The sequence below is a fragment of the Strix uralensis genome, chromosome 16 (genome assembly GCF_047716275.1).
Source record: "Strix uralensis isolate ZFMK-TIS-50842 chromosome 16, bStrUra1, whole genome shotgun sequence".
In the NCBI taxonomy this organism is placed as follows: Eukaryota; Metazoa; Chordata; class Aves; order Strigiformes; family Strigidae; genus Strix; species Strix uralensis.
Window position 1 is genome coordinate 17,090,858 of NC_133987.1, and position 26,568 is coordinate 17,117,425.

At 40.8% G+C, this 26,568-nt stretch overlaps 1 protein-coding gene across 2 annotated transcripts in view; it reads right to left on the reverse strand.

Moving 5' to 3' along the window:
• ABAT (4-aminobutyrate aminotransferase) overlaps nt 1-26,568 on the reverse strand; it is a 58,014-nt gene that overhangs the window by 14,172 nt on the left and 17,274 nt on the right. For both annotated transcript variants that reach the window (XM_074886437.1, XM_074886438.1), the window contains exons 2-6: nt 21,279-21,407; nt 10,109-10,206; nt 9,258-9,287; nt 8,573-8,690; nt 2,601-2,650 (exon numbers count right to left, since the gene is read on the reverse strand). In XM_074886437.1, the coding sequence (XP_074742538.1) occupies nt 2,601-2,650; nt 8,573-8,690; nt 9,258-9,287; nt 10,109-10,206; nt 21,279-21,348 (366 nt within the window). In that variant the 5' untranslated portion in view covers nt 21,349-21,407. The remainder of the gene's footprint in view (nt 1-2,600; nt 2,651-8,572; nt 8,691-9,257; nt 9,288-10,108; nt 10,207-21,278; nt 21,408-26,568) is intronic.

Genomic DNA, 26,568 nt, shown 5'->3' on the forward strand with positions numbered 1-26,568 from the left:
TTAAATTAAATTTGCTCAGAAAATGACAAGCTCAATAAATTTGACAACTGCGAGGCACCATTATTTGCTTTTTTGCTTGTTTGGTTGTTGTTTTTATTGTTGTTGTAACAAGTCATCATTGAAATCAAAGGCTGAGCTTTGATGACTTAAGTCTTTATGGGTCTCCAGAGGGGACAGACTGCCTCCCCCAAAACATTCGTATTTTCAGTACAACTCAAGCTTGCACATTTATCAGCATCCTTCCGTCTTTTTCCTCAATACAAGTACTCATTTATTCAGATGTGTGGACCACAGCAAGAGGTGTGAGTGGTCACACTGTACCTGTAAGAACACTTAATCAGAATTCTTAGGGAAAACCAAATTTCACACAAGATATAACAGAGTATAAGATAGGACTTTGTAACTTGTACAAGTGTGTTATTTCCAGAACAATGTTTGTTTCAACAGACCCAAACTTAAAAAAAAAAACTAAGTAAGGATGTTACTGACAGATTAATACAGTTTTTGTTTAGTATATATGAGAAATCTTATTTATATCAGTTTAGAAGTAAATTTTCATATAAAGTTAGAGATACAAGACCGTAAATTTGTTGTGAATTTGATTATGCACTGTCACAGTCAATTGACATTTGCCATTAAGCAGAAAAGTGTATTTTTCCTTTGTTGTTAATGAGATACTCAGTACTGAGAAAAACAGAACATTGACATCAAGCTGCTATGGTCTCAAATGAACAGATGCATATTCTGTTCTTTATAGCCGGCTATAAAGAGGGTACATGGAGCATTACAAACAAACCAAACAAAAAAATCCCTACAAGAAAACACTGATCCCATCGTTAACATTAAACAAGGGCCCTACTTCAGTGTGTATTACTCAAAAAAAGTACTTTCACAATAAAGCTGGCACTTTATCTGCAGTCAGACCCCAGCACACACTCCTGTCTGCTGTGAGGTTTGCACAAGTCCTGGCTCTTCACAGCTCTCTGGCCTTCACAGTGCAAAACTGACATCCTACCTGCACCGTGCCCAGGCCAAAGCCTGACAGAAATCCCAAGTGCACAGTCAGGTGCAGACTAATAGGGTTAGTGCCACCCGCTCCTCTGAATTAGTGCAGGTTTCAGAAATCAGAACAGGGTACCAGAAACATCTGCGATGCTTGTATCTGGGACAGATGGGGCCTGGTTGCACCACTCATTTTGGATTCTGGAGGCAGGTCCTTTTACTGCAGGCTTCTAGCTGGCAGCCTGTTAACTTCCCTTTTCCAGTGGACAAATTAGCAACTGCCACCAAAAAAAAGGTTTTTTGGTTTTGTTTTGTTGTTGGTTTTGGGGTTTGTTTGTTTTTTAAATCTGACTTTGCCTACTGCTGCATTATAATGAAGGTATTGTTACCTCCTCAGAAATCATTTTTATGAGTTAATATAAGTATTTAGAAATATTAGTGCTTCTGTAATATCTGGATCTGCCTTTGAGAACTCCAGCATTTCTAGCCCTGGTGATTTTTTAAAAAACTTTAAGTATTTTAGCTCTGGGGAAGGCAGAATTTCTCATCCTGAAGAAATGAGGACTCCATAAAGCAAATCAGCTCAGGGAACTCAAAACTTCTTTGACATGCTGGCTCAGGATTTACACTGCTGGAGTGAGCCAGCAGGCTCTTTTGGAAGGGAAACGCAGGTATGAGAGGGAACTGGCCCACACCTGAGCTATGCTCTTGCAGGCAGCAGGGACACCCACTACTAGTTTGCAGAAACAGTGGCTCAAGTCACTGAAGACAGTACAACCAACAGGGATCTACTGATGTGCAGTCAAAAGCCAGTGAGCACAGTTTATTCATGTACTATACACATGAACTATTGTGCCAAAAGAAAAGTTAACAGTTTTAGAAATTGCACAAAATCATTATGGAATCCAAAACAACTGCCCAAGCAGTGAAAAAAATGAAGCTTTGAAATAGAATGCAATTTCATTTCAACAATTTCCATCATTTGATCCAGTTTATTTCCAATCACTATCAGTATACCGCTAGGGAAAAGAGGAAGATACTTCATTTAAGAAGCATATACTCTGTTTTGAAATAATCCTGTTGCTCTAGTCTAATGATTTTAATTTTTCAAGGACATTGTCAGTGGTTTAGTCAACTCTGTACTTAAGAGATGGGAACCAGCCACTACCTACCCCCTGCCAAAAATCCCAAACAAACGCACCCACAGCATTCCAGATTTAGAGCACCATTTTCATATTCAGAAGATTATATTCTCTCTCAAGGACTGTGCTTGCTTTCACACTCAAAAATCTTCACTCAAGAACGCTGCTACAATGGTTAATTGGAAACACTGTGCTTGAACTATGATTTAAAACTGGATGCAAACATATCAAGTGCTTGCATCACCTGAATGTTTACTTCTTGTAAAGCTTCACAGAGGTTTTGGTGTCGTCTTAAATATTACCAAGCTCTTTTCATCTAGTGAGAAATAAAGAAAGCAGATCCTATCATACTTTAAATTGAGTCATTAAGCATCCATTATCAGTTTAAGAAAAAATAAGACAGACTGCCACAAGGAGGGGGAGGACTTCAAGTACTTAATGTTTTAATTCACTTACCAAGTTTTGTGGCTGCTGTAGAAGCTTTATCAGAGAAGGATGGCTGTAACCTAATTAAAAAGAACAAAGAAAGAGAACAGTTACTTCTGTCTGGTTTCAATAAACTAACCGAAAATAACCTTAACTTAATGCTTGACTGTTTCTGTGTAACTTGTGTATGTTTTAACTAGTAATAACAGAACTTATTTCAAAGTAGGAGAAACTTCTCTTTTACAAAACATTATCTGGAACTTTGGTACAAATTTTGTGTCAGGCAACAGCAAAACATATTTTAGTAGTGAAAGTTAAAAACTGAACACAAAAATTAATGAACATGGCATGGAACTTTTGCCTGGTTAGGGCCTGATTAAAGCATCATAGTTTCTACCAGGTACTGCAGGATTGACATTATTAAATGCTTGCTCGCTCTCCTTCCTAGGTTTCCCACGTGTATTTGGTTTCTCTAGAGCACCACATGCGAACCTCTCCTCTTCCTCAATTCAGAGCAGAAATCACGTTCTGCCAACGCAGCCCACAAGCTGTTGTTTCTGTAGTCACCATTTAGCTGCGGTATAGAAGCGTCTCCAGTTTCTCCTGCCTGAAGCAGGCTGCTTACCGTAACCCCGATCTGCTCGACTTACGTGGCCCTTGCTGAGCACTGACCGCCCACCACGCATTTCAGAAACGGCTTCTGACTCCCTGAACCACAGAGGGAAGCTCCCCACGCAGCTCTGTCCATTTACAGTAGCCAGTGCTACACTTGTAGTCTCATAGCAATTTTTGCCCTCCCTGAATATCAGACTGATTATTTCTAGCACAGTAACAGAGCTTTCCCCCCCGCCCCCCTGTGCTTTTTAACTTATTGGATTTTTCCTCACTGTAAAATCAACTTAGAAACATATTCCCTCCTTTATGCTTTTCTTCCGTGAAGTTCCCCAGTCTTTGCCCGCTGACCATAAGAAACTGACAAGCAAAAATCCACATATTTACCCATTTCCCAAAGAAAGCTCATTTAGCAATTGTAATTTCAGTGCATTGTAATGTACTAACAGAACACCAGCAAGGGCTTTTTGTCCCTCAGCAGATACAGCCGGATGGTGACCTTACTAGCACAGCAGTGCTGCTCTCCGAGATGGTTTTTCATTGCTGATGCGTGCAATGAGCACATGTTATGGCAGACCCAGCAGGGATAAGCCCTGGGACTCCAGCAGAATTTTGCCAATGGCTTGACAGCACTCCTTGACATCTGTCGCAGTTGGATGGCATTCATCAGCACTATCCCCTGCAAGGCCGTGTAAGCACTCTCTCTGTGCAAGATGCTGCCAAACTTGGTTTTGAGATGTGCACGTACTGGCCTCCACATTAGCTAGGGTTTGACATATACATACACTCACATTTATTTGCGCACGTGAAGATGCATATTCCACCCCTGCATACAGCAGACATTCATGCATGATCAGTACCAACCCTACCAGAAGGAAGAGGCTGTTTACACAGATAGCCATACACTTAAAACTCATGGACTAAAAAGCACCCAAATCTCCAACCTACCACAAGCCATTAGCTATTCCAAGACACGTCTGGAAATCTTTCCGTCTCAGTCGTAGATTTACATACCTCAGCTGTGCATCCCATAAAAAAAATCTGTTTGATAAATTGGTGTCTCATATTAAAGGAGATTCTGCACTTTTCACTTTCTCTCATGACCAGCTTTTTTTTCCTTCCCGCTTTCCTTACTTTGACAAACATTTATTTGGGAAAAGATGCAACAATTTGTCCTTTTTACTGAGAAACATCAAGATACCAAGGATGCTTTGGGTTTAACACAATAAAGGTGCTTAATTCATACCCATTGTCGTTCTACAGATTAGCTTACTTGCTTACAGGTAAACCAACGTATCTGATGTAAAAAAAAAAAAAACCATCACCAAAGGAGCCCAGAAAATTCCATTTCAAGCCTTATTTCTAATGTATGAAATGCCAAAGCCAGAGATTAACATCATCTTTTATATTCCCTTGTAGAAGCAGTTGGAAACCTCATCTTCCCTACTGCTCAAGAAGTCAGACCACTCTGATTTTATTACAAAAGCTTATCATGCTTCTGAACTCCGCAGTCTAGTTGAATGACAATAGCCTTGATTATTCTGTCTGAGTAATGGAGCATTAGGCTACTGTGTTAAGAAATCAATTATAAATTCTGTTTTGAATATTTTAGTTTTAACTGCATGTCATGCTGCAAAGAATCTACTAAAATTATTATGAAGATAATCCAAGTGGTTATTTGGGACACAGACAACTAAATCTGCATTGCATCTGCTGTCATGGGAAGAATTCTTGTTAGGCTAGAGGGAATGACACAGTTGAAAGTTGTGTCACTGAGAGCTGTAGCTGTGGCTACCGCTGAGAGCACCTTTGAGAGTATATCTAATGTTTTAGAAATCTCTGAACTAAACCTTAAAGTTTGTTATAAATAGCTTTCATTGCTTAGGAAGCTTAACCATTAACTCTGGTATTGCTTGTAAAAACATGTAATTCTGTTGCTGGTGTTAAAATGCATGACGAATCATAGAATGGTTTGGGTTGGAAGGGACCTTAAAGACCATCTAGTTCCACCCCCCTGCCATGGGCAGGGACACCTTCCACTAGCCCTATAGACTAGCCTCTTCCATCCATCTCTCTACATGTCTATGTGTTTGAATATGAACATTTGCCTTCACGAGTGTGCGTGTCTATATACTTCACTGGCTATCCAAACCACACGGCCTGTGTGTGTATGTTTTGTGTTTATACATATATACACACTTCAATTTAGAATACCCTGTAGTAGGTTAGCATGAATCTTGTCATTCTCAAATCTGCAATTAACTCACTATTTTAATCTTAACATATCCTACCAAATCACAGAATCACAGAATCGTCTAGGTTGGAAAAGACCTTGAAGATCATCCAGTCCAACCAAATCACCAAATTGATCAATCATTAAGTGCGGCTAAAATTCAACTTTTTTTGATCTACTTCACACCATTAATAAACCTTAAATTGCTACTAAATCATTTTCATCCGTGACAGCATCCCTTCCCTCCAGCGTGAGGGATACAGAGCATGCAGAGACCTTTGCATCTTCTCTTATGTAACACAAATTCAAGGCTTCTATTACCCATAGCTTACCCTTTCCCACCCACACACAATGTTTCTCCCATTCTCTTCACTTCAGGCTGAGTGGCCCCGTGTTTCTCCTAACACTCCCTAATCTGCTGGTGCATCCTCAAACAGGCCCCAGTAGAAGAAGAGAATCCTTAAAGCCCGACCATTTCTGAAAGAGTAGGTCAGCATGTAGAAAGATGCTGAACTGGTAACGTGGGTTCATAGTCATAAAACTAACACCAGGAAGAACTAAATGGTTAAATAACTGTTATATAACTATGGTAGACAAAGTCAAAAAGCTCTAGCCTGAAATGGCAAACAGAGTGACTTGTTTCATTGCCATGACCAACACAAGGGTTTGTAGCTTTACGAATCCACTCCCAAACACATTCCTATAAGTGACAGAGCTGGCTCTTAAGAGAAAGGCACCTGCTTCATCACTCTTGCTGTGTGTCTAGATCAGTGCGATGGGAAAGTACATGTCCTCCAGGCTCATGAATGTGCCTGTCTGCAAAAGAAAAAAAACTGGAGGCTGTTAAATAATGAGATGGAGAAAGCCCAAAGAATCCATTTGAACTGAACAGCAGGCTGCTGCCAATAATATCAAACTACACCTCTCCGCATTTCCCCGGAGAAAAACAGACCTTCCCAGCACTGAAAAACAGATTGTTTCATTTGCTATTCCAGGATGTTTGCTAGTAAACATGTCAATAGAATCCCCTCCTGCATTTGGCTCCATGGGGTTTCTAACTCTGTTAGATGGATTAGATACAGGGTTAAAGGAGTATGTTGTGCTACAACCTTCCAAAAACCATGTGGTAAAAAACTGTTTTAATTTTTGTTTTTCAGTAAGAAACAGCTCAGAACATCTTTGCTTGGAGGTTTTTTATACTTTAATTCTTATCTCTCCACACAGGCACTTATTACCTCTCAACCTCTGCTGATAAATATGTTCTAGTGTAGCAGATCATTATTAAATCTTGGGGAGTCCTGACAGATTCATGAAAGGTTTTATTGGATTTACTCGCAGACAGATAAGCACAGATGACTAGCAAGCACCTTATGATCTTGTTTTGGTGCCCCAGTCTAGAAGCTAACTCTGTCACCAAGAGGGACATTATTAGCAACCTCTGCAGCTTCAGAGAGTCAGTCCTGTTATTCAGTACAACTTAAAAAAATACATTAATGCTGTGCATTCAGTTAGATTGAGGTCAGCCTGTAAGCATTAAATTTCCATTTTCTTTTTGCTGCTACACATCATAGAGCCATTATCTGAGAAGGTGCATGAAGCACTGTACTGTAGTTCCTTCGCGACTGAGGAACATGTCCTCTAGGACAAAAAGACACAGCTTATCTTCAAGAAGCCATTGCCACACAGGAAGGAGGAACTGGATTGCTTAGCTGAGGATCAGTTATGGGTACTGGAGTCTTACATCTATGTCACCAGTTTCAATCAACCAGAGAAAATAAACTGCAGAAGCCCCTGCTCACTTCTGCCCCTTAAGAAAATATTTCTCCCTTAAATATTTTATACACAAAAACTGTATTAGAAGAGGTATGCTTGCACCATCAAGCAGTAGAAGGTCAGAAAGCCTCAGTGCACTTCTGTACAACCTTAATTCCATTCCTTTGGAGTATGCACTGACTTTCCTTCAACTACATGACCATGAACTAGTTTCTCCAAATCAGCATTTCTTGTGTGAAGAATGTGAGGTCTTGAACACTAAATGCACTTCCTTTCCTAGAAACCTAAAATCCAATCCCATTTAAGTTAGATAAGCATTGGGGTCCTTTGTCTCACCCTTATTTCCACGTTAGCAATGACAAAGTTATTTCAGTGCGGCTTCTAAAGGATAAAAATATCTAGAACTTGTGTTGATGAAAATAAGCTACAAACACTGAAAAGTTCTGGAATGATTACACATTTATTGAGGTGCCACATGAGAGCAAAAATATTAACTATCTGCAAAGAAGACTGGGATAACTGAAAACCCAATTCAAGTCACAAGGGCTTATATGCCAAAAATTTGGTAACAACCTGAACACCACTAAATTCGGTTTCCCAATAAAGGAGGCCTGCAGGGATGATCTTGAGTCATCACGGTTTCTATACATAGCACAACATCTACCTTTTAAATTACCCCAGCACTTCTCCTCTTTTTGCTTCTGTGAAAATGTATTTTTAAGCAACCAAGAGGAACCGTGGACAAGGAGCAAACAAACTGAACACCTACTGAAATCTATATACCTTGCAGTTGGGGCCTACATCTCTGCCCCCATGAAATATTTCACAAAAAAATCAAGTGACTTTCCCAAGCACTTGGCAAGTCCATCGTTTGGTTCCTCAGCCCAACCAAACTGCCACCTTTACTTTCACTCAGCACCACAGTTCAGTGTTTGGTCTGGAGTCCACATGGCCAACTCTTTTTTTCAGTTCTTTTGAGATAGAAATGTTAACTAAAGCATGTAATTTAATGTCAAAATGTTTAAGTTATGTTTGTTAATGTTTAAAACAGTAACATACTGTTACAGAATCACAAAGTAGACAAATCCAAGCAAAGACAACCTAAATTGTGGAACCTGCATATTCAAATTAATACTAGACCTTCTTCCAGGTACCACTATGTACTTCAAGAGAGCTGTAAGTGTTGACTTTGTAGTTTCTTCAGCTATTCAAACACACCACTACATAATACACAGCAGTGAGGTGCACCCTGATTGCACAAGGCATATGTTACATCAGCTTTGGGTTTTTTTTAGTTAATTAACCAACTTCTCTGGTAGTGGCTGAGATAAGAAAACAACAGCTTGAGGACAAAACAAAAAGCTTTGGTACAACTGTCTCCTACCTATTGGGATGGATGAAATCTGAGAGTAGAGATCCAGCATGCGATTGCCATCTACATCTACTAGGTAGTTCCCTCGGCTCTCTTCGTAATTGCAAAAAAAGTGTACAGCTTCTGCATTCTTACAGGAAAAAACAAACAATAAACACTTTAAAAAGTAGTAGTGTGCATGAAAGTGCAACTAATGGTTATACAGCAAAATCTGATAAAAATTATAAGACACAAAGACATTATATTCATTGCATGGAGATTAACTGTAGAGCGATTTCTATTAAGAGGGACTGTTAAAAGGGCAAGTATGCACTTTTTCTACAGAAATGAAGCACAGACTGAGGAACTGCTCGTCTTGGGAAGGCAATATGCACTGAGGTTGACATACTTTTAAGCTCAAGCTCAACTTTACCTATGTTTTCACTGGCCACTTCGTAACAACTCAAAAGGCACATATAGTGTTTAAAAGAAAATCACTGTTCCTAACAAAATAATTCTGCAGTATTCAAATTATACTAAAAAAGATTTTATTCAAATGCGCCTACATACCATACATAATATACTCAGCGTGAAAACCCAGAGTCAGTATTTCACCTTTTTTTTTGGTATGGAATTAAACTTACAAAACAGGATTTTAAAGCAAGTTCTGAAATCACAGTATTGGCACCCCCCAAACTCAGAAAACTTGACAGATTACCTGAATGCCATTCAGCTGCTTCATTAATTCCTGTAGAAAAACAAACACCAAAGAGTCTCAGGTATGTAATTACCAAATACTGAAGAAGAATGTATGTTTCTTTTTTATGCATAAATCATATGCAAAACTTGCAGTCCTACGTGCTTACCAGGAAACTCTACTTGCCATATGAACTTTCACAGTGTATCTCGCAAATGTTACAGTCAAAACTATTAACTGTGTCATGCAGAGCTATATGGGCTGCAAATACAGTTTAATTATAAATTTCTGAAAAGGGAAAGCTGCCTCTTCTATATTGATCAACTGAACTGAGAAAACAAGAGAGAAATCTGAAAATAAGAGAAGCAGAGACAGACAGAAGGGATACCAGCACACTGGTTCTGGAAAGACAGCTCCCTTTTTTTTTTTTTAAAAAAAAGACCCAAACAAACACCACCACCACCACAGCCAAATACTGACTCTGTCAAAGTAAAACCACGTCCAGCAAATTGACACTCTTGCTCCATTTCAAAACCAAAGCATTATTTCACATCACAAAAAGCCAATTAAGTTTCTGTTTCAGTGGGAGCACAAGTAACCAAGCCTGATGAGATGTTTCATCAAACTGATGCTCTTTTGCTTTCAATGGCTTCATGCGGGAAGTTGGCAGTTGAGATTCAGATCTCTCAGAGAGGGGCATGCCATTCATGAGCTTTTCATTCTCAGCATCTTGATAAAAGTGGGCATAGACTGTTGTGAAATGATGTTTATTCATATCAGATTTAAGGTGTGGAATGAAATTTGTTTTCTAGCAAGTTACACAGCTAAACCAAAAAAAAAAAACCACAAGCTACTATACTTTGGGAACTTACTCTAGATCGTGGTCCAGGAACTTCTGTCTTCATTAGAGGTCCATCATAATCAAAATCCACATCAATTTTAGCTGCAGCTTGACTGATATATCTCTGTCCTGTAAGAAATAATGGAAACCTGAGTACAGACCATATTTTCTGTGCTCTCCTCTTAGAATAAATATCCATACCTTACCTGACTGAGAACATTTGACAGATGAGACCAATTACATTGTACTGTCTGAAGTGAACTAAATATCTCATCTTTGACAAGTGTTAAAATAAAACTAATACCAGTGAGGTGGCTTTCAAAAAAAATAAAATCAAGTGAAATGACAAGGCAACCCTACAGAAAGAGAGAGGCAAATCCAACTGTAAAGGACAGAAGGACTAAGAGCACATCTGTTTCCATCTCTGTTGTTGAGTCTGTCCATTACGCCTTGAGCAAGCCTTTGCTGTAAATTCCCCATTCCTATGCAGAAATGGTTTCATTCACTATCAGTAATAACCGAAAAGCCTGATGTAGTCCACAGCTAAAAAAAATTGTGATGTTCTGCAATAGCTCAAAGAACACCGTTTGGGAAAGATTTGTCTCGGAAAGGCTGTGTTTAAAATGAATTCAAAATCCCACATGAATCCAGCATCTTGCAGTGCAGCTCTGAAATCTGGGCCAAAGATAGTGACAATTTTTCCTCTGATCCTGCCTCTGACCTTACTGTTCTTTATCCACGTGTGTAATTGGGGAATAATAAACTTGACATCTTAAGGAAACCAAAAGGCAAAAATCTCCTGTGCTTCATTAACAGGCTCTGCTTCCATTTCTGAAGTAACCGTTTCAAAATACAGGGCTTCGGCATACTTTATAGGACAGAGACAGTTCTGGTAAGCATATTCCAAATATGTATATATTCCATTAGGGGATTACAGGATAATATGGGAATTGTACATTTGCAACAAAGTAAGTACAGCCTCAAGAGCTCTACCAGGGTGACCAGCAAGAGACTATGAGCTTGCTCTGTACACTGTGGTTAAGTGTTGAACTTAACTAACATTCTTAACAATTAACATTTTTGTCATGGAGCACCTGCAAGCCTCTACCCAGCACGACATCAACAACAAATTAATCTTAATACACTTAACTTAGGGATATCACACTTGGACCAGACCACCACCCAAAAGATGAGGGCATAACTTATTTAGCCTGGGAATCCCAGCCAGCACCGGTCGCCTCCACACATCCATCCAGAGTCACCTCTCACTGCCAGAGTTTTGTTTCAGAAAGGTACTAAAACCATTTTTTGTTTGGAAACAACAGCTGTCAAATAAAACAAGTATTTATCAAGAAAAAAAGAAGGTATGCTATGATACTGCTTGGCAGTGTTTCGAATATAGCCATTTGGCCAAAATTTCCAACAGTGATTAGAGACGTTTGCCTCGGTTTGTGTCAGCCCAAATTGAGATGTCTCAAGCAAGCCTGATTTTGAGAAGCTTCATCTGAAAAAATCACAACCCTCTCTAACTGAGCACTTAATTTCACTGCTCATTTTGGAAAAACTTAGTCTGCAAAGATGATTATTCTCCACAGCTTTAATTCCAGTCGTTATATCTGAGATGCGTCAGTGCCTCTCTGCAAAGCTATTAATAGGTTTCATTACAGCAACACCACTTCATTTTTGTGTCATTCCGTTTAGCATTCATGTAAATTGGAGACTGCATGACAACTGCTCCACTGGAAAAAAAAAACCTACTGCGTATAAAAGATCAAAAGCTACACAGTTCATAGCCAATAAAGCTGCAGATTTAGTAGAGACACTATGAAGTCTAAAAGGGGAAAAGAGACCAAACTAACCCTTTTGTGCACCCTACTCCTTCCCCGATGGAGATCACAGCAAACCAGCATCAAACATTTCTCCTTCTTCTGTGTCCTCTTCTGTCCCTCCCCGCCAGGGTCTGGATGCTACTTAATACGATAAAGGGGAAAGCACCAAGAAAGGCACAGAATATATGTAGGCCATTCTGGTAGTCAGCAGTAACACGAAAGATACGGAAGCCCAGCAGCATACTTGGAATCATTTGACCAAGCTGTGAATTTAAGACAGGTGAACTATAACCTGCATGCATGCTGCTTCTCCTCCTCCTCCCCAGCCCTGCCTGGTGTCTGCTGCCAGAGACCCCGTGCTGCCACGTCCCCCCCGTCCATCTCCCAGGGTCCTCCCATCCGGAGCAGCAGCTTACACAGGCACACTGCCTTCCTTGGTATTTTTAACTGAGTTCTCATTAAAAACGCACTTGTTTAGACAGTGATTAAAGATTTCCTCTTCTGTTAGCAACCAAACCAGTCCTAAAACATGGAAGATGCCTGAGTGCCAGGCTCTGAAACTGAGACCCAACAGTCGAAGACTTCCTGGCCATCAACCATGAGGTGTGGATGACATTTTGCCTCTTACACTTCCCTAAAGGACAATCTGTGAAATATTTTAACAGATGAAGATTCTAAATTAATTTAATTCTTTCTCTAAGAAAGTTTTGTTGTGGATATTGGAAAGGGCACAGAGTCTGCCCTACGAAATCACACATATTTACAGAGCTGTACAACAAGGAATTCATTTGGAGAATATTTACTGTTGTCCTAACTTAGTTCAGTGCCACAAGTCAAGAGGAGGTTGCTTCCATCAGCCACACTGTGTACAAAAAAAGACCAAAACCAGTCAGCCTGCTTCGTAGATCATCATCATCTTTTCGCTACTGTTTATGGCACAGCCTCTTTTGCATCAGTTTGTTGAACTAGATATTTGCTAAGGGCACATACGAGCAATTAAAACCAAACAGAGTACTTTGCTGTGCAGTGCTGCACTAATTCACGCTGGCATAGCTAGTGTCTATCACCAGACAGGCTTTCATATACAGTAAAGATTGGTCAAGTGAAACTAACACATACAGGTCTTCCCGAAGAGCTGATTTAAAGATCATTTTTATCAAATTGGTAATGTTCATCAATTTGTGAGACATTGGTTTTTTTAAACAGCTGCAGGAGCAGCTTATCCAAACCACAATCATCTTCAATAAGTCTGCCATCTAAAAATGAGCAACACAAGGGACAGGTTTCCCTTCATTTGCTTGTTATCTCCTAAGGCATGCTACACGTCATCAGGCTTTACAAGCAAGGGATTTCTAGGCCGATTCACTGATACAAATTTAATTTTATATACTTGTTTTCAGGAGCCCACAGAGTATCTCATTTTATTAACGCCAATATAATGGCAGCTATACTGATTTATTGATCCTTACACTTGCCAAAGAGTCGTTCCACCTCCTAGCTCAGGCAAATGCTATGGTTTGAATTTGAAGGAACAGCTTGCCATAAATAAAATGAAAATGCCCTGTGTTACCAGATCAAAGGATTTTTAAGTGTCTTTTTTTTCCTTCCCCTTAGGTAGAGGATGAAGAACACAGGCTAGAACAGAACCCTCAAAAAACCAAAACCTCAACATACTAACAAAGCCTTTGATAGCAAAAGCTAAAACCAAAGTGAAGTTAATCCTCAAACTTTTTATTTTTTTAATGAAGCTCTTCTCCCTTTGAGAGTGTAACATAAATGATTGGCACAAACTCAACACAATTTCTAGCAAGGTCAACAGATTTATTCCAAATAGCCCACTTCACTACTCATCTGATATGCATACTTGTTCACAGGGTTGGTTAAAAATAAACAAAGCAACCCAAATTTTAAGAACACAAAAACACGGTTCCCCTGCTTTCCCTCTTTTAACTCTTTTTCTTCTTCCCCTACTCTTATTCAAGTAAATTGGGACTGATCAGCAATGTTAATGATAGTCTAAATGGCCAGCTGCTTTGAAGAGCTCAGTCTCTGTATGACTTGCATTGGCCCACACAGCCTGTGCAAGTCACTGGCACACACACATAAAGAGCTCTCCTCAACTAAGAGCATCTTAACAGCAAGAAAACAAACTGTCTTACTGCCACACAGCTGAAGACTTTTGAAGCTTAATGCTCCCTCAGTGCTCAGGGACCTGTCCAAACGCTCATGAAAATGAAACAAAAGGAAGCACAACAGTTTTTATCAGCTAAGGACTCCTGCTCAGCTTAATGCTGCAGAGTTTAACAAACAGAGAGGTATTGCCACAGCACTGCTCCCCTTCAGACAGCCCATTTCATTACAGACTCACAGGCTGCCCAACTTATTGTACAGGCAAAACTTGGAGCTCAGACCACTCTCAAAAGGCACTGATGTCAGAGCTGTGGTGAAAGGTGGCCTGGCCATTCCCTGCATGAAGACTCAACAGCTTTTTGGCATCCCTTGCTCTGGATATGCTGCAACACTTTGTCCTCTGGGTCCTGAATAACCACAGGGTATGGGTGCTGCCTCTGGCTTCCAGGCACCCAAGGCCCTGCACACAGAGCTCAGCTCTGGGAGGTGGCTCACTCTGCTGCAAAGGTTCTTCCAAGCACTTGGACACTGTTTTGCCTCGCGGAGGATTTCAGCCCAGAGGCCATGCTCTGTCTCTCTTGCTTCCCTCCTCCCCAAGTATCAGTATCCAATTCTTCTAATGATGCAAGCAAATGCAAGTAAATCAGATCACTCACTGTAGTGTTTCATCCCCTAGTAAACTGCAGTCTGCTCAGCTCAGCTGGCATTTCTGTCTTGAAGTTACTCAGTGTACTTTACAACTTAGTCCAAATTATTGCTGTTTGACTTTTTAGTATCAACTTACTGTGCAATAGAAACCCTGAAGTCACCCTGTAACTCAGGTTACTCCAACTTAATACTTATGAGTTTAGACATTTGCACGTCAGGTCTTGGTTTTGAACACTGCACTTTGCCTCTCCAAAAGACAGTAGAGATGGGACAGATAAAAACTGAGATTCTTATTATGTCCAAGCAAGGTATTTTCAAGAATTAAGAATCCGTGGTGGCTGGTCCTTCAGTGAACTAACAGCATTACCTTTGTAATAAAAGATCTGGAATACAGAAAATGCCACAAAGGTCAAGTGAGACCCATATGTCCCCAAAGGGGGGAGCTAAAACTCCAACAAATCTCCACAGTGTGTATGTTTATTATGACTCCATCACTGATGGACTGACAGCGTATGCACACAATAACCTGTCACTGTTGACACTGATGCACCCATACTGCTCCAACTCCTTCATGCAGACAGCCTGATGGCTGCATGGCTTTTTTATTTTAAAATTTCTTCAAATGAAAAGATGGAAGCTCAACAAAAATATATTATTGGCCTAAACATCCTCACAGATATTTAAAACAATATAATTTTAGGTTAATATTCTTAAATTCTTATTACACTATAACTTACAGGTAAATCAGTACCTAGATGTTTAATTCAAGTTATGCTCTTGAGCCAACGGACCAAGACAATCCACTGACTTTCTGTTGAGGTCTGTGATCAAACTGCAATAGAAAAAGGGTTTCTTATGTTATATTCGCTTAACTTAAGAACATGACCTCAGCTCTCATCTTAAAAGTGCATAGAGGTAATGGGCTCCAGCAGAATGTCTGTCTCGAGCATTAGAAAAGCTCTTAAGTTACATTTAGCTAATGTGACCAAGAACAACACCCTCTCTTCCCTGGTGAACAAAGCTGTCTCTTCACATCATGGCAAAAGTCAAAGAACAAACATATGTACTAATAACAAAACTAATTATCAGAGAGCGCATCGGCTGAATGATCTGCAGAGAATTTTCTACCCGTCCCATTTAAAGAGGGTGGGTACATTAAGTTAAATTCTGCTTTTCTTGCTTCTTGCAGACTTCTCAAACCTCTATGCAACACACATCATCTTTCTAAACACTTGAGTAACATCAGCAAATCATCACATCCTTCCTTTTCCTCTAGCAGGATGTCATAATTTGCTAGCAGACAGAAAAGCTCATTTTCCAACTTCTCTTTTCTATGCTGCCCTCATCACTCACCAGGTGTCTCACTCAGCAATTTTTAACAAAGTACCACATTGCTATAGCAACATAATTAATATAAGTACACCCTTCTAACATTTTGTGATGTTGGTAGTCACAAAGAGCACTACTGTTAGCAGGTCTCTGTGCTAAGTAGTGATCTCTGCTAAGAAGAGCTAGGTTCAACACAGGGCTACAAAGAAAATGCTTAAAGCTCTGGTATGTCTGACCACAAATAACACTCTCATAAACACAGCTCCTGAGTGTACAATTGGGTATTACCTGGGAGAAACTCCAGTGGAGGCACTGAAATCACATCAGTGTAACTAAGAGAAGGAACTACTCTAAGGAAAAAAAAAGAAAAGAAGATAGGTGAAAATAAATGGTGGCATACCAGATCTCTCAAATGCAAGACTTTTGCTGTGGAAGACTGTAAAGTGAAAGCTCTCCAGTCCCCAGGGAGGCACATTACACGTGCTATGGCACTGCTGCCCTGTGCAAGTGTAGAAAGGCAATCTCCCTTGAATGCCTTTAACTTCCACTCCACGGTGTCTATCAAACCACCTTCCAGACAGAATTTTTAAAGCGTGGAGGCCCTGACAGCCAAAAGTAGGAGGACTGTGACTTCCCCCAAGTCCTCTTTTAGGTGTTGCAAGTAGAATCTGTTACTAACAGATCTTGAAACAGAATGGCAAAAGGCCAGGCTAGCTAGAGATGTTTGGAAAACGAACATCGCTATTGCATAATATTGTGAAAACTGAGATTGCTATTTACAGAGTGCTTACGCTGTAAGATCAGCTCTTCTACATGAGATTGTATGTGTTTCAGTACTCCCACATACACACTGGAGATTTTATTGGAAAAGGATTCTCCAAACACTAAGAAAAACTCCGATACCATACAGGCTGTATAGAAGTGGAAGTTCCTGTAAGAAGGAGTAAGAACAGCTCCCCCTCCCCATCACAGCATAATCCCAAATCAGCTCCTAAACAGAGTTACAGGAGCACCCAACTGCTAGTTTTCTTGTGGATCTTGTGATCTGTATCAGTCATAACATGGTTCCTCATCTGCAGCACAGCAGACCAGAGCAACAGCTATGAGAGCTCATCAGGACACCTCTAGAGATGAACAGCCACAAGGAATGCCCAGGTGGGAAAACACAGCCAGCACTGCCAGAGCCACCCTTTGTGGCACAGAAAGAGCAAGAAAATTAGATAGGAACAAAGGCCTTACATTTACTCCAGGAACTGAGAACTGAAGTCCAAACTTGGCCTTGTAGCAGAGCCTCCTTCCAACAACAGGTGTTTATATGAACATTTTTACGTATCTCAGCTTTTAGTGGGAACATCTGACCAGACAGAAGAGTAAAGGTTCCGCAGTCCCATGAGAGAGGTTACACTCCAGAGTCATCAATGGCCAGTTCCCAGGGCACCAGCTGAAGCTGACCTCAAGTCCATGTTCTCTACAATCCAGAGAAGGGAACTGATCCTTGCTTGTCCCACATATCACTCAAAAATATCCTGATTTCATTCTGATTTCCTAGCGAAGCTCCTAACGTACAAACTGAATAAAAAAAGTCTTAGAAGGGATTAATACTGGAGACAAAAGTAGGAGTAAATCTTTCTCATGGCTTTCCAACCTCTTTCCAGTAACTGTGATGGGGACAAGTCAGTAAATAACATGAACCTCTCTCAGATTTTACTGAGTATACCTGTGAGATAAAACATTATTATCCTTTGTAGAGAGAGAGGAAACAGACTGACACATAGGTGGGGTAAGCCTCAACCTGAGTTAGTCCATTTAGGGCACTGCAATAAAAGTGCAGAGAATCTAGAGGAGAAAAACTGGACCTAGGAGGAGAGACTGAAACAGTATTTAGACCAGTTGAGAAAAAAAGTACGAGGTCTTGGGGTAGGTAGTATGTTTCAAATACATAACAGGTTACTGCACATAAAAAATAAACAGTCCAGCTCCCAAGTCCTTTGAGGGCAGGACAAATTATAAAGATTTTATTTTCTTCCTGTTTTGAAACTTAGGTTAAATATTCAAAAAAAGTTTTAAAGGTAAGGTCAGTTCAGCAGTACAGCAGATTGCCTGGGGAGGCTGCAGAAGCCACACTGCTGGGGGCCTTGAAGAACAGGTCATCATTCTAGAAAGGCATGGGTGTGCACTAATGCAAATTGATGCTACCTTAAGGCAGAAGACTGACCTTTTGGCAGGCTTTCCAGTTCAAGATTCAAAGACTAATTCAACCCCTTAGGGTAAACAGTATGAAACTGAACCTAGATCTCTGGAGTCCCAGCCTGTCCTCATAATTATGGTACTACCCTACCAGCTAACAACCAACTGAATCTTCATCTGCCTCCAAAGCATCGAAAGGGAACAGCTTTCCTACTACAGTGACACAGCTGATAAAACCAAAGCTGGCACAAAGCAGAGTAAGTATTTACATTCAGACCATCAGCTGTGATCACCTTGCAACACACTGGGCTGACAGCAGCAACAGAACTCAATTCAGGTGAGACGTAACACCGAGGTACGTTGTCATTTCTCCAACATCAGCTGCCTCTCCCCGATTTGCCTGGCTGTCACTGACAGCACTACGCAGGACGCCTTGTAAAAAAAAGAGTAAGCTAGCTACTCAGTCTATTGTCGTTCTTCTGTCACCCATCCAATTCTAGTGAACTTTATCTTCAAGCCCAAACTATCAAGTAGATCAAATACGTAAGGAAAATAAAACCATACCTGATTAAATCTTATTTTTAAGGAAGGCGTAAGGACTCCAAATACTGACAGGCTTCACATTTTTGGGAAAGATTTCAGCTGCATATTATTTTCACATGTTTTGCTTAGCTTTTGCATTTCGATCAACTTAAATGGTTTTCATTTTTCCTTTCTAGTTAGCTTGCCACAAGCTGGCTAACTGTGTTAGTAATGAGAACACTACGAGCAATAGTTAAGTAGAAAAAGATTCTTCAACCAGATGCTTACCTCTTGTCCCATGTTCCTTAAAAGACGAGGGCTTGAAATACATCTTAATTAGAATTAAACACTATCCCCCATCTACAACTAGAGAAAAGGTTCCTAGAAATATTTTGATTAATATAAAGCTTAGCTACCTTTGTTCCATGTGTTTTACAACAGTGAACGTGGATGTAATTCTTTGCTGCAGTGAATGCAACCTTGCCAACACCCTTCCTTTCCACATGCCCCTTTTTTTGTCAGTTTATTTCATGCTCAGGGCCAGCACAGTGCTAACTCCCACGTTTGCTTTAAAAATCAGAAATAATCAAGGATGAAAACAATCTCCTTCTGTAAATAAATTTATCATAGATTCAAGCTGAGTAGGATTACTGCGTTTAATGCACACACACAACTGAAACATGACAGCCCACAGAAATAGAGACTTCTACCAAGAGGCAATCTATTCTCTCCCCCTCTCCACCTCCATCTCCCCTTTGCAAACCCTGTCATTTCAGTACCCACAGAAAAAAAATTAGCAGACCAAATGGCACCAGAGGATTTTTGTGGGAGTAATTAATGTACAAGTCTCTTTTTCAGTCTGTAAAGCTCTGAACTTGAGTACTCAAAAATACCTTGGAGGAGAGCACTCTGGAGCAGAGAGCTCCTGGACATTGTCCTCAGCATTTCCCTAAAAGCCAGCAGAGACCAGCAGCACTGCAACCTTAGCTGGGGCTCACCAGAAAAATGGCCTGAAGCTTGGATTGATGCTACACACATCAGAGCCTTCTGCTTATTCTGTCAGCCAAGAATGTTGCAGGCTAAAAAAACTGTCAGGGTACAGTCCCTTCTGGTGAGGGGTTCTCCTCTTGCTCCATCTTTTCTAATTTCTGGACACACACAGAGAGCATTCAGTCCCAAAGGCCACAGGTCTGTTATACAACCTGCAGCCAAGGCTTTGTTTCAGTATTTTAGCGTGCCTTCCCACTTCCTGAAAGCAAGGATGGATTAATGGAGCCCAAAGTTGCTTTCCTTTTTTACTGAAGATCTACACCCCCCATTGCAATGGTGAGAAAGGAAGAGTGAGTTAGTACATCTGCCCTCCAGCGACCTCAAGTGTCTTGCACAACTGCAATGTCTTTGTGGTTGGGAAGCAGCACAGAAGTGTGCAAGACACACATGCGGGACAGGGGGCATTAAGTGATATTGAGGTGACAGATTAGCTCAAAGGACTGACAACTAATGAAGGCCTGGTTGCTGCAAGCGCTTTCCATTGTCCACTATCGACCAAATGATCCCTGCTCTTGCACAGTGCAGATAATCAGTGCGTCACTCCCATAAACAGAAGCGCATCCTGTACTGTAACACTGACCTAATACTTTTCCAATAGTTACGAGACTTTGTGTTCTTTAGCCAAAGGTCAGTTGCTCCCCAAACTGTATTATTTAAACGGAAATCAATCATGTTTAAGTTTCTGAGAAAATGGAAGGGTTTTGTGTTTGCCTGGCAGTGGCAGAAGGAGCACAATGGCACTGCAGAAGAAGGGCTGGAGGGGAGAAGAAACATTAGTATTTACTCAGTCACAGAAAAAGTCATTCAGCTATACTGCATTCAGTATAACAGCACACAAAATGGATGCCAGATCTTAGATTCTACACTGCTTTGTCCAACAAAACCAACAGAAATTTAGTTTTTATATCTATTTCACAGAGATTGAAGGTTCAATATACACATACACATGCTAAATTACAAGCTGGGGCCAAGCAAGAACTTGTCATTACACACTTAGGAGAAAGTAGTTTGATACTGTGTGATAGGTTTTTATTTCACACTACAGCTAACTCCAGGCAGAAACACACATTCCCAGTGAGGGTCACCTCTTCATGTCAGTCACACAAAACCTTTTCCCAAGGGAAGATGGGCAGGGCCATGCTACATAGCACAAAGACAAAAAATGGCTGATTTTGATGGATGGTTGTTTCATCTCTGCACCACATAGCACCAGAAAGTAAAAGTTCCAAGGGCTGAAGACCTTCGTTTCAGTTAGTATGTTTACAGCGCAAATTATTAACCGAGTTCTTGTTTGCAGAATAAAAAAAACCACCAGCCCACAGCACCTTTGTGGGCCACATCTAGACTACAACTGCATCGTTACCTGAGATGCAGAACATCATACTCTTCAAGTTTTGAAAGATTCAACACCAGCGGACAAACCCCAGCAATGTTCAAAATGGCACTTTGTCCACTAGCGTAAACGCTTACCAAATACAAACCAAGAAAATACAAAAAAACACCTACCAAATACAAGTAGTCTGGAGTTTTGCTGCAGGCAACAGGTCAGCTGTCGACTAAGCAACATTGACGCCATTTTATCTTTTCTTTACTCAAAAAGACTCAATCTTGAGAGATTTCTTTCCGACTGATGTTCTGAAAAGAAGAAAAGCAAACACTTATTCGTGTCCCTATGGACGCAGCCACTAGTACTGTGCCATTCATTTCAATTTCCCCTTTCACTAATTCCAATCCAAAGAAAACTGAAAGCAGGCTTTGATGGATTAATGCTGACATTCAGAGCAGTCTCAGGATTGAGAACCAAGTCTGATGCTAGGTCTTGTTAAGGCAAATGACTTCTAGGCTAAATCTGTATCTCCCAGCTTTAGCAGGGCCAGGGGGTAAAGATCATTACTTATTTTCCCTTGCTCTTCTTCTCTACTTTCTCTATGTATGTAGTCCAGTCAGTCTCTCAAGCCATTATGCTATTTCGATTCATCCTAAGTTTATGAGAAAAATCTCATCTAATACAAAAAGACAGCAGGACAGGCATTAGTAAATAAAAGAAAATCAATCCCCTGAAAAAACAGTTCTACCAATTAATTACATCTCTATGAAGACAAACTGTGAGAGCTGGGATTGTTCAGCCTGGAGAAGGCTCAGGTTGCATCCCATCAATGTGTAATAAATACCTGAAGGGAGGGAGTAAAGAAGGAGCCAGGGTCTTCTCAGTGGTGTCCTGTGACTAGATAACAGGCAATGGGCACACCAAAATACAGTAAGCTCCATCTAAATATAGAAAAACCCTGGACAGGTTGCCCAGAGAGGGTGTGGAGTTGCCATGCTTGGAGATATTCAAAGCCCAATTGGACATGGTCCTGCTTTAGGTGATGCTGCTTGAGCAGAGGGTTGGACCAGATGACCTCCAGAGGTCCCTTCCAACCTCAACCGTTGTGTGATTCCACCTCAGCTAGTTAAATGTAAATGACCTTGTAAAGTCAATTCTGGCTCAGCCAGACCCGGTACAATGAACGATAGTATGACTCCTTTTTCACTCTGAATCACCTGTGCAGAAAGCCTGGCTGGAAGTCATAAATAGATAAAACAGGTCATTGAATTGTTATCCAAGTCACAGGTTAAATTCAAACATTACATTTAGAAGTGTGGTACCCTGTGATCTATGTCGGACACTAGAGGCCCTTGTTGCCTGCACAGAGACTATGCTGCTGTTTTTCACCTCACTGTACGTCCCTCCAGCCCAGTGGGTGTAGACCATCTAGTAGCAACGGACTGAGGCTTGCAGTCCAAATGAAATGTCACTATTACCAGAAAGCTCCTGGAAAGAACTACTTAAATATGCTGCGAGAATGGAGCTGATTTTCCAGCAGAAAGAGACCACAGCTTAGTGCTTACATCATTTCTATGCCATCAATAAAATACACAAACAGATGCTGCTGATTAGAGGCAGGGAAGCAGCTGATCTATTGCTACCATGATAGAAAGTATCTCTTACCTAACATTAATATATCAGAAATTTAATTTCGGTATTGTCTTTAGCCAAGATACCATTTGCTTTCCTTCACGCTTGAGCTTTTTCAAAATTGGCAAAAGAAAACAAAAACCTCCTTGCCTACAGATATCTATTAATTCATAGACCTATTAATACTCAGGTACAAAGAAAATTCCCTGTGCCTTCACAGACAATTGACACAGTACTTGGTTTCACTTAGCTTGCTCCAAGTTCAATTTAAAATTTAAGGTATTTTGAAATCTGCCAAGGTGAGCAAATACTTGCACAACGTTTGTGTGCACGCTGGAAAAAGCTAGATTAGCCTTGTAAGGTTGTTGGGTCAGAAGTATAGAAGGAACTAGTTAATTTTTTTCAGAAAAGAGTAACTTATAAGACAAGATTAATTTAATTCATTATTTTTTCACTCTCTTGCTTCTTTCTTCAGTTGTGCTAACTTTTGCATAATCAATGCGTAAAGAAATACCCCAATACCACAAATTTCTTATCTCGTGACCATCCTCTAGCAAAAACCAAATGTGGGTAAGTCAGTGAGACTACCACTGTGGAAAAAAGCTGTTAAAGGATGAATCGGGCCGAGCACCTCTCACAATGAATAACCACCTTGGTTGATGCTCTCTGCTCACAGCTATTTATCTGGTCTGTACTTCTGTAATCTACAACTTCCTCCTTCAGTTTGCTCTGCAAAGTCTCTAGGAGCCTGTTAAAAGCTAACAGGAACACAGCTTTGCAGGAACCAACAAACAGAGCAGTGCAAACCCACCTATGACAGAAGGCTAAAACAACCCAGCGAGGTTCACTTCGTCATTCTAATCCCCTTCAGGCATCTCCCGTGGGTGTTTTGCTACCAAGTGACTAATCCACCTCGCTCGCAATGATGAGATGCCTCTTCACATAAAATCAAACATACCTTCGAGTCGGGCTACGTGGTTGTACCCACCAGTGTCCAGGTTTCCCTTCAGTGGTACCTACTTCTTCTTCCCTAGGTGAACCACTCCTAAGTCTTTGCTCCCAGAATGTTATTTTGTCTTTTACTTACATTTACTGTTTATCTTAAGTCCTTTAATGGTTAAATGACAGTATTCATAAAAGGCTCAAAAGTATATTTGGAAATGGTACTGGCTTTCTGAAATACTCGTAGAAAAAAATTATTGCAAGAGGTTTAAAAATAAAGTAGCTTAGCCCTCATTTTCCTTGACAGTTGTTATATAAAATGTTTTACCATTTCCTAGTCCAGAGTGAGAATATATCATGTAATATCACATGTGAGTATAACTAAAATCAACTTTTCCATCTCCATTATGCACACAAATTCTCACAGGGGATCAGCTGATGTGATTGGTGTATTTGCCTAAGCACATATTATTTGGTTATCATCATAACCAATTGAATTTTGCCTCCATAATCCATCTCTTGATCAATTCCCTCTGGCTTGTTCTAGCACCGCAAGCAGCTGCAGCACAATCTTCGAGACAGCAGAAATCAGCTTTCATGCACATGTCAAAAACCGCAGCAAAGCCACGCTCCATCCCCACTGCTGCTTCGGAGCAACTGCGTACGGTTTCAGAATCTCGACAAAATACATCCACCAATTTCAGATATCAGACTGTAAAGGGGATGCGAAGGACAATGTGTTTGATTTATGACTAAATGCTAGCTACCTTAGACCTCAAAGAAGTGAGACTCTTTCAGAAAAAGAGATTCATAAAAGTCTTATCTAAATATTTTCCGTCTAATCGCAACTGTGTGATCTGGAGAAGGCCATCGTTGCAGATGACTACAAAAGAGCTGTTCTGTAGTGAACGTTCACTACATTAATTTTGCAGATGTATTTGCAAATATATTTGCATATAATTTTGCATTATGTAAACACATGCATTGGCAAATACAGTTTAAGTCATCGTCACATTCTTTTAGTAAGAAAAATTATTTTCAAAGAGGAACCTCAGTACAGTTTATTGACCACATGAAACATAAGGATATGTGGATTTTTTAAATGCACACTGTGAAATTGGATGCATTGTTTTAAACAGCAGCTCTTAAATTTCTGTACTGAGTGATTATTTCTGACAGGCAAAATTAGTTACTAGGAACGACAACAGTCATTCAGCAGCAGTAGCAGCAGCCTGCTGTGAACACACAAAGATGCATTGTTCCTGTGAGCTAACAAGATTATGTTTTTTACAGAGAATCCCTGGAAAAAAAAAAAATTAGAGAGGGACTCCAACACTCAGGGGGGCCTGATCCAGATACAAGAGCAAAATATACAAACTATTCATGTAACATTCTCGCTTGCTAGCAGAGGAGCAAATGCAGCATGATGTCTGTGCCCGCAAAAAACCTGCCTCTGAAAGCATCCCTGGGATAGATGCAAAGGTAAGAAGTGAAACAGAGACACTGCAAGACACGGATGAGAAGTCAGCACTGCAGATTTGCATCTCTTTCTTGCAACTCATGCCAAAGACACAAGAAGCCTGTTTTAAATTCATGGGGGCACATTCATCTGTCCGTCAGCTGCTCCAAATCCATTTAACTGGGAACAATTAAGTGGTTTAGAAACAGCAGCACAAGCTGCACACTTCAATTACTCCACAAGTCTTCGTAACATGTATTTGGGGAGCAGGAAGGTAAAGACAAATGCATTCCTTTTTTGCTGTTTTCCTTGGCTTGACTTTTCTATGATGTGCAGCAGCGAGGGTACTGTCATACTACGTGTTAATTCTGAAATCTGAAGCATCTCAAACTATCTTTTAGTCTTGCTTGCTTGGATCCAACTCGATGTGAAAACAGCACAAGGCTTATTCGCTTGGTGAGCTGCGTGGGGTCTGCTGGCGGGTGCAGGGGCAGCAGCCCAAGGTCCTGAAGCTCTGCCACCCCGCAGAGGCGGTGGCCACTGCCCCACTCTGTTGGGAGCCCACAGCAGCACCAGCATTAGGCCTGCAAGCAAAACCACCCTCTCCACACCCCAGCCTGCCCTGGCATCTTGGAGGTGAGCTGGTAGAGATGGTTTGCAAGGAGGGTGTTTCTCAAACAGGTGAGAAGGCTCTTCAGTTCACAGCTCAGCACACTTTGAGACTGCATTTTCTGCATTTGTTTTTTAACAGTGAAAGAAACTGCAAATTGAGAGACCAAGTCAGCTATGGTTCCTGTGACCAGAACAAAAGAACAATGTTGAAAAGCCTGGCACTAGTTGGGTAGCCCTGCTGGAAGTGGGAAAACACTGCAAAGCTGGTTTTCTTTTGTAATTAAAAGTTGATTTCCTTGGCTTCATAGGATTGTAAGCCCAACTACTGTGAGAAAGACCCACTAGGTGATAAAGAATTAGTGGTCCAGTTTTTTGTGTTATCTTCCATGAGCTCTTGTTTCTCCTTTTCTAACCTCCACAATGCTCCCATACCCACGCATCAGGGCTGGAATGTATCAGAGGCAAGCTGGAAAAAGTCTGGATAATGGAGCCAGGACATGGGCACTAAGAAGAGGGAGTCACAGACGCTATCACATAAGTAGTGACTGCCGTACAGTAAATCAGAGATGAGATAAGCAGCTCTGAAAGAGAGGAAAGATAAAGAGGGTGCCAAAACCAGAGCTCGATGGGGCTGGAGCTTCTGAGCTGAGCTGGGACAAGCCTTCCAGCCTCACTCATGCTGCCCAAGCCCTATCATCTCTTACTCTGCAACAGCCTGACAGGTTCGAAAGGAAAACTCTTAACCAGTCCCATATTCTGTACTCCATAAACTCCTGAAAATCCCTTGTTACTGATTTTTTATTATTTTCATCAACTTCTGGCAG